The sequence below is a fragment of the Dipodomys ordii genome, unplaced genomic scaffold (assembly GCF_000151885.1).
Source record: "Dipodomys ordii isolate 6190 unplaced genomic scaffold, Dord_2.0 Scaffold6, whole genome shotgun sequence".
NCBI classification, from domain to species: Eukaryota; Metazoa; Chordata; class Mammalia; order Rodentia; family Heteromyidae; genus Dipodomys; species Dipodomys ordii.
Window position 1 is genome coordinate 10333268 of NW_012267222.1, and position 8762 is coordinate 10342029.

The 8762-nt window shown below is 45.2% G+C and overlaps 1 protein-coding gene across 1 annotated transcript in view; it reads right to left on the reverse strand.

Annotated features, from left to right (window-relative positions):
• The window catches only part of Trnau1ap (tRNA selenocysteine 1 associated protein 1), a 38194-nt gene that overhangs the window by 15739 nt on the left and 13693 nt on the right, over window positions 1-8762 (reverse strand). The window contains exons 5-7 of the mRNA XM_013032171.1: window positions 7993-8124; window positions 5241-5360; window positions 352-546 (exon numbers count right to left, since the gene is read on the reverse strand). Of these exons, the coding sequence (XP_012887625.1) occupies window positions 352-546; window positions 5241-5360; window positions 7993-8124 (447 nt within the window). The remainder of the gene's footprint in view (window positions 1-351; window positions 547-5240; window positions 5361-7992; window positions 8125-8762) is intronic.

Here is an 8762-nt window from a genome sequence, read left to right on the forward strand (position 1 = left end):
GGCTGGCTTTGAACCATGATCCTCAGATCTTAGCCATAGCTAGGATTATAGCTGTCAGGCACCAGTTCCTAGCTACAATGGCTTTTTACTAGTACTCTACCACTTGGAGCCACAGCTCCACTTCCAGTTTTCTGACTGTTAATTAGATATAGGAATCTCATGGACTCTCCTACCTTGCTGGCTTCAAACCATGATCCTCATATCTCAGCCTCTAGAGTAGCTAGGTGCAAATCATCGGTGCCTGGCACAATGGCTTATTTCTAACAAGAACTGGGTCACTTTAGTTTTCTTGTTTTTCTGAAGCCTAAATCCCTCCATTCTGGAAAAGGACCATGCTCTACAGGGCATTACCTAGAAGGCCAGAGGTGCCAAAGTACAATTACCTGCATGGTGCTCTGGGTATAGCCGTACTGGGGGTAGCTGTAGCTGTAACTGCCTGTGTTCTGGTCATAGCCCCACTGGGCATAGTAGTTCTGGTACTGCTGGTAATACTGGTTGTAGCTGTAACTGTACATCTGACTATACTCCACTGGCTTTACACGGCTCCTTAAATGATGAAACAAAAATAGGCAAACATAAACAGACATGCCTATAACATTTTCTATGCAATCAACTACTGTCCTAAGTGCTTTATGAAGAGTAATGAACTTAACCCTCAGAACAGCCTTATGCAGTTAGTATTCCAATTTTATAAACAAGGAAGCTGGGTATAGAGAGGTTAAGCATCGGCCCTTGGTTAGAGGCGCACAGCTAATAATACGACACTCACACCCAGGCAGTCTTTCTCCAGTACCCATGCTTTTACAATAAAAGCTTTTTGTTGTTTTTGAGACAAAGTCTTGCTACGTAGCCCAGGCTGGCTTTGAACTTGCAATTCTCCTGCCTCTGTTTCCTTTTTACTACAATTACAAACATACCTGGCTTAAGCTTTGAATAGGTTTCGCTCTCTTATCAACCCCCCCCCCCTCAGTATCTTGGGACACTGTTTTTTCTGATAGTTGCAAAATCCCAGAAAAACATACCTAGAGAAAAATCTGGATTTACAATGATCCAAGCATTTCAAACTACGACATATCTGATTGCTTTCCCCACGAACAGCAGGACAGATATTCCAGCAGAATTATCATTATCACTGTAATGATGTTCTTTTGTTTTTGGTACTAAGGATGGAACCCAGGGCCTTGCACATGCTCAGCACCACTGAGCTACATCCCAGCGATGGCTACCATTTACTTGAGGATTTGTGTCCTTCATTAGCTGGGATTTGTAGCACTGACAGTCACCTGTTTTCACTCTGCACACCCCAACAACAAAGGTATTATTGATTAATTCCTACTATTATAGATGAGAAAACTGAGTCTAAAGTTACTTGCCCAATGTAATGCTTAAGACTGGAGCCAGATTTAATGCCAAGATTTATGCACCTAATACCACACTGTTATATACAACATCTGCCTGACAAGCTCACATCTCACCAGTATTCTATATCCTGCATTCACTTGTCAAGGCCAGGTCCCAGCTGGAGGAAAGCATTCTCAATACAGTGGCTACAGCCACTCCCAACCAAAGACAATGCCAAGCTCACAAAGGATCCACAGCTTTCCAGGATGGAAAAACCATGTGTGAAACTTATGAGAGGGATCCTAAGAATGGACTCAAATTCAGCACAGGGCAACGGGCTTCAGTCACTGTACTCCAAGCAGCCTGACAGTGTCTTCTAAGTGTCAGGAGAGGCTGACACTTGCTTCTGGATGGCTTACAAAGTCCCAAGAGTCCCATCAAGTGCACTTGGTCCTAACAAGTGTGACACAGAATCTCTACAACAAGCTAGACAGGAAATCAAGCTATAAACAGGAGCGGACTATCATTAAAATGACTTTAGGAATTGAAATCCTATATACAAGTAAAGATAATCCATCTATAAATCAATCAACTTCCATTCGGAAATTGTAAACACTCCATGCCAGAAAGAGCTCTACATTTCTTGAAGTTCAATGCCAGCAGGACTCAGGCAGAGTTGTAAGGTGGATGGATTCAATGTTTGTCTGTGGACAGCCTGAAGTGCTCACCTCCACAGGAAGGGTCAGTCAAGGCTGCAGGCAGTCTCCTCTCCTCCTGCCCAGTACTGGCTTGGGTACTCCCAACATTCGCCTATATGACCCGCCCCTTTTATGATTCCAAGGGGATGGACTACTCCCTTCACATGTTCAGTAACTAAAGTACAGACTCCCTGGCCTAGGTCTGTTTTTTCTCCTTCAGACATCTACGCCCACTTTTGTGATTTCTCTACATATAGCGGGTGCATTCATTCCCCAGGATACCTGCTCACCCTCACTCTGGGCTGGAGACACCTCCCTAGAAGCAGCACCGTTACTGACAAAAATTGTTTTGTTTTGCTTTTTGCTGGTCTTCCAGCATGAACTCTGGGCCAGGGCGCTGTCCCTCAGCTCTTCAGCTAAAGGGTAGGGCTCTATCACTTGAGCCACAGCACCACTTCTGGCTTTTTTTGCTTATGTGGTACTGAGGAATTGAACCCAGGGCCTCAAGGCATGCAAGGCACTCTACCACTGAGCCACCTTCCCAGCCCACAAAATGTTTAATGAGGAATAGATACAACAAGGTAGCACCTCCTCACCAAATAAGTCAATTACAGCTGTAATCTGAAGGAAGGGCCTTCACAGGCTGATGACTGAACGGTTACACACCCTTACACACCCGTAACAGCCAAAATGGTCAGCCTGAGAGGAACTGCTAAACAGAACAAGCTTATAAACAAACTTACAAAAGTCTTAAGCCGGAGCTGGGTGTTGGTGGCTCACACCTGTAATCTTTGCTACTCAGGAGGCTGAGATCTGAGGATCACAGTTCAAAGCAAGCCCAGGCAGGGAAGTTCATGAGACTGTTTCTTTTTTATTGGTCATAGGGCTTGAACTCTGGGCCTGGGGACTGTCCCTCAACTCTTCAGCTCAAAGTAAGTGCTCTACCACTTGAGCCACAGCGCCACTTCCAGTTTTCTGAGTGGTTTAATTGGAGCTAAGAGTTTCACAGACTTTCCTGCCTGGGCTGGCTTTGAACCTTGATCCTCAGATCTCAGCTTCCTGACTAGCTAGTATTACAGGCGTGAGCCACCAGCGTTCAGCTCCGAGAGACTCTTATCTCCAATAAATCACTAGAAAACAGGAAGTGGCACTATGGCTCATGAGGTAGAAAGCTAGCCTTGAACTGAAGAGCTCAGGGGCAGCGTCCAGGCCCAGAATTCAAACCCTACAACAGACCAAAAAGAAAAGAAAAAACAATCTTAGGCCGGACGCCAGTGGCCGGGCGCCAGTGGCTCACGTTTGTAATCCTAGCTACTCAGGAGGCTGAGATCTGAGGATCATGGTTCAAAGCCAGACTCAAAACCAGAAGTGGTACTGTGGCTCGAGGGTACAGCACTAGCTTTGAGCTGAATAGCTCAGGGACAGAATCCAGACCCAGAGTTCAAACCTCACACCTCCCAAAAAAAATTTGGCTTGGGTGTAGCCAGTGGTAGTAGTGTGCTTAGTGTTCCCAAGGCCCTGGGTTTAGTACCTAGCACCCTCACTGATAATGACTGCAATTGTATGAAAGTATGAAAGTACTGTATGAAAGTACGTACACTGATTTCACTGAGAAAAGAAAAACGTTACTGCTCTTTTGTTTTGTTTTTTAAACAGAGTCTCTATTGAGCCCAGGATGCATACTTGAACTTAAGATTCTCCTCCCTCCACCTCCCAAGTGTCTGCATCATGGACATGTGCTGACCATGCTTGGCTCTATAGTGAACACTGCTGGTTTTGTTTTGTGCAGGTACTGGGGCTTGTACTCGAGGCCTGGGCACTGTCCCTAAGCGTTTTCACTTAAGGCTGGTGCTTTACCACTTCAACTATAATTCCAATTCTGTTGATCATGTTGGTGCTCTACCACTTGAGTTTTACCTCTTAATTCCAGCTTTTTGTTGGTTAACTGAAAAAAAAAAAGGGGCTCTCATGTTTTTCTTCCCAGGCTGGATTCAAACCTCACTTGTCAGATCTCAGCCTCCTGAATAGTTAGGATTACACGTGTGAGCCACCAATGCCCAGCATGAGCATCATTATTATCTGTGTATGTTTGTGCCAGTCCTGGGGCTTGAACTCTGGGTCTGGGCTCTGACCGAGACCTTCTTTTTGCTCAAGGCTAGTGCTCTACCACTTGAGCCACAGCTCAACTTCTGGCTTTTGATAATTTAATAGAAATAAGAGTCTCACACAAACTTTTCTCCCAAAGCTGGCTTTGAACCGCAACACTCAAATTTCAGTGTCCTGAGTAGCTAGGATTACAGGTGTGAGCCACTGGCACCTGGCTTGTAAGCATTATTTTTGTAATTTAAAAAAAAATGTGCATAGACCCTAGGTTCAACTCCATGCACTTTAAAAGGAAAGAAAAAGAAAGGGAAAGTGAGAGGAAAGAAAGAAGGGACATGAATTTAAAAAAAGCTCTAGATGGTGCTAGGTTTGATGCCAACCAGACCCAGGCAAAAATCCTATTTGATAAATAAAGCAAAAAGAACTAGGACCTAAATAAATAGAGAACTCCTAACAAGTACAAAGTCCTGAGTTCAATCTCTAATACCATCTGAATAAAAAAAAACCCAACATATGTAAATTGACTTGTGCAGTTACTATGAAAAAAATGTGTATGGAGATTAGAAGGGAACTAAGAAATTAGAGTTACTTTGTTTTGAGACAGGCTTTTGATGTAGCCTAGGCTGGCTGCAAACTGATTCTTCTCCCTCAGCCTCCCAACTCCTGGGATTAGAGGTGTGCCCCATTACACCTGGCCATAGTTGTTTCATTTTATTTTTTTCGGGTCCCAGGGCTTGAACTCTGGGCCTGGGCGCTGTCCCTCAGCTCTTCAGCTCACGGCTAGCACTCTACCACTCGAGCCACAGCGCCACTTCCGGCTTTTTTCTTTTTGCTTATGTGGTGCTGAGGAATCGAACCCAGGGCCTTGAGCATGCAAGGCAAGTGCTCTACCACTGAGCCACCTTCCCAGCCCCTCATTTTATTTTTGTGTCAATACTAGGGCTTGAACTTAGGGTTTAGGGGCTATCCCTTAAGCTTTTTGGTGCTCTTACTACTTGAACCACAACAACTCCACTTCCAGTTTTTCAATGATTAATTCAACATAAGAGTCTCTTGGGTTTGTCTGCCCTGGTAAGTCCAGGACTCTGCAGGACTCACGCTTTTGGGATGGCCACACTCAGCCGCACAGGTTTAGACCCCAGTCCTACTGCTCCCTGGCACTCCGTCAGGGCTCGCTTCTGTTCCAATTCATCTGTGAATTTCACAAAACCATAACCCCTGCAGGAAAAAAACCCCAACACGCTATTTAGATCACAAGTGTGATAAAGTCTAAGAATGGAGGCACAGAAAGAAAGGGAAGGGCAAGAAGGCGGGCAGGAATGTGAAAAGGAAAAGGGTTGAGAAGGGAAAGTCCATCTAACAATAAAAAAGGATGAGTCCCATTGGGAAGGCATTCACACAGGGAAATATGGGATGCATGCACTGGACCGTACTGAAATAGTAAGAATTTCTTTTATTTTCTCACCCCTCCTCCGGCACCCCCTCTGAGAGCTTGTCCCGACTTCCAAGGTTGTCAGAGGGTGACTTTGGGGGTAAGCCAGGAGAATTTTGCTGTAGGTTCCCCCCACCCCCCGCAGAGAATTTCTGCTTTGAAGCCCTGGCCTCTGGAGCATAGGAAATTCCTTGTGGACCCCAGTCTGGCCCAACCCATGGGACAGATCCAGATTTTTATTTTATTTTTGGTCAGTCGTGGAGCTTGAATTCTAGACCTGGGCACTCTCACTGAGTTCACTTGAGCCACAGGGCCACTTTTGGTTTGCTGGTGGTTTATTGGAGGTAAGAGTCTCATGGACTTTCCTGCCCAGGCTGGCTTTGGACCTCAGTCCTCAGATCTCAGCCTCCTGAGTTGCTAGAATTATAGACATGAGACACTAGCAGGCGGTGGAAGTCCCACTTTCAGTTTTCCGTTTTCCGTGTCTTCACTTAAGAAGCTCCTTCCCTCCCTATCCACTGGAGAGTAACAAATCATGATCACTATTGTGATGTAGTGGTAATAACAACAGGTGAAGTTTTAATATTTTCAAGCCCCCTTATTTGCCCTGCAGGGCACCAGCATGGGATGCTGAAGTCATGAACAGACCTGATTCTTGCGTTCTTGAGGTCATATTATAGCTGGAAAATAAATTAAGAAAGCCAACTTACTAGCCAAGCACTGTGCTGAATTTTTTTTTTTTTTTTTACAGTTTTCTCATCACACTCCAACAAGTATGTGAAGGTAGAGGTTTGATAGGTTCGGAGAGGTTTGATAACATGTCCAAAGTCATATGTATTAAAAGCAGTATTAAAATCCACATCTGCCAGACTCCCAGAATCTGAGCTTATAACTACTATGGTGGTCAAGAATGAGTCTTTCTTGGGCTAGGGGAATAACCTATACTTGCCTAGCATGTATAAGGCTTCTAGGTTCAATTTTCTCTTGTTTGTTCAGTTGTGGGGCTTGAACTCAGGGCCTAGACCTGTCCCCATGCTCTTTTGCTCAAAGCTAGTGTTGTACCATTTTGAGCTACAATATCACTTCTGATTTTTTTTGGTAGTTAATTGGAGATAAGAGTCTCACAGGGACATTTCAGCCCAGCTGGCTTTGAGCCTCAATTCTCAGATCTCAGCCTCATAAGTAGCTAGGATTATAGGCATGAGCCATTGGAGACCAGCCTCTAGGTTCAATTTCTAGCACAGTAAAAGGAAGGAAAGGAAAGGATACAAAACTGTAAAACAAAAACTGAGAATGAGACTAAAAGATTTTTTTTCTCCCTTTTTTTGAGATAGTCAGGCTGGCCTTGAACTCACAATCCTCCTGTCTCAGCTTCTCAACTGCTAAGATGTACACCATCATACTCAGTTTGAGATGAAAAACTAACTGCACTGAAAGGTTCAGTTAACAATAATAAGGGTGGGCTGGGAACGTGGCTTAGTGGTAGAGTGCTTGCCTAGCATGCATGAAGCCCTGGGTTCAATTCCTCAGTACCACAGAAGTGGTGCTGTAGCTCAAGTGGTAGAGTGCTAGCAGCTTAGGGACAATGCCCAGGCCCTGAGTTCAAGCCCCAGGACTGGCAAAATAATAATAATAATAATGTGTAGGGCTGGGAAGGTAGCTCAGTGATAGAGTGCTTGCCTTGCATGCACGAGGCCCTGGGTTCAATTCCTCAGCACCACATACACAGAAAAAGCTGGGAGTGGCGCTGTGGCTCAAGTGGTAGAGCACTAACTAGCCTTGAGCTGAAGAGCTGAGGGACAGCGCCCAGGCCCAGAGTTCAGGCCCACAACTGACAAAAAAAAAAAAAAAAAAAGTGTAAAAGTTTAACAATAATAAAGTGTAAAATAAAGTAAATAAAGTGTAAAAATAAATGCAAACACTAAATAATTTCCTATGTGAGTAATTCTCCCTCCCTCTCCCCACCCCATCCTGAGGCTTGAACTCAGGGTCTGGGCTCTGTCCCTGAGCTTCTCTGTGCTCAAGGCAAGAGCTCTACCACTTGAGCCACAGCTCCACTTCTGGCTTTTTCTGATTATGTGGTACTGAGGAATGGAACCCAGGGCATCATGCATGCTGGGCAAACACTCTACCACTAAGCCACATTCCCAGCCCCTATGTGAGTAATTTATATCCTTTAATCCTTACATCAATCCGAAGAAAAATACTTTTTGGCCCCTTCTATAGATGAGGAAAGAGTCAGGAAAGTTCAGCATCTGTGTAGTCCCTTTGCTAGTAATGGAGCTGGGATTCAAATGAGGTAGGTATGCTCCAGGGCCTGTGATGAGCCACCGTGCTCCCATCTCTCTGGAATGCTTCCCTCCAGGAAAGAACAAATATGTCTAACACAGTGGACATGAGTAACACATGAGGCCTTACTTAGACACGCCAGTCTGGTCCAAAACCACCTTGCCTCCCCGACAGGAGGGGTAGACTTTGACGAAGAATTCATACAGCATTCCATCATCCACATCTGGGGTCAGGTCCCCCACAAAAAGGGAATACTCGGGGCTGAGAGGAGAGAACAACAGTCAGGGACAAATGACAGGCTCTGCTCTGAAGGACTCTGGCCACAGTGCAGATAAAAATCTCCAGGGCCATCCTAGGAAACACTCCATTTGATCAGTCCATTTAACCTGTTTTCCTCCCCTCTAAGTTTAACTTGCATCATTATGGTTCTAGAAGAAGGACAAAGCCTGTCTGGCTTCATATATTACATGAAAACATGGAGATGGATCAAAGGAACAGCCCTGAAAGGCTGAAAAGATTAAACTTGGCCAGGTGCTAGTGGCTCATGCCTATACTCCTGGCTACTAAGAAGGTGGGAAGTGGAGCTGTGGCTCAAGTGGTAGACTGAAAAAAGTAGAGTGAAAAAATCAAAAAGACAGCACCCAGACCCTGAGATAATGCTTTAGTCCCAGCACACATACAGCCCACAAAATGTTGTTTCGAAAGGCTCAGGGTGGGGCTGGGAAGGTGGCTCAGTAGTAGAGCACTTGCCTTGCATGCATGAGGCCCTGGGTTCAATTCCTCAGCACTACATAAGCAAAAAGATAAAAGCCGGAAGTGGTGCTGTGGCTCAAGTGGTAGAGCGCTAGCCTTGAGCTGAAGAGCTAAGGGAGAGCGCCCAGGCCCAGAGTTCAGGCGTC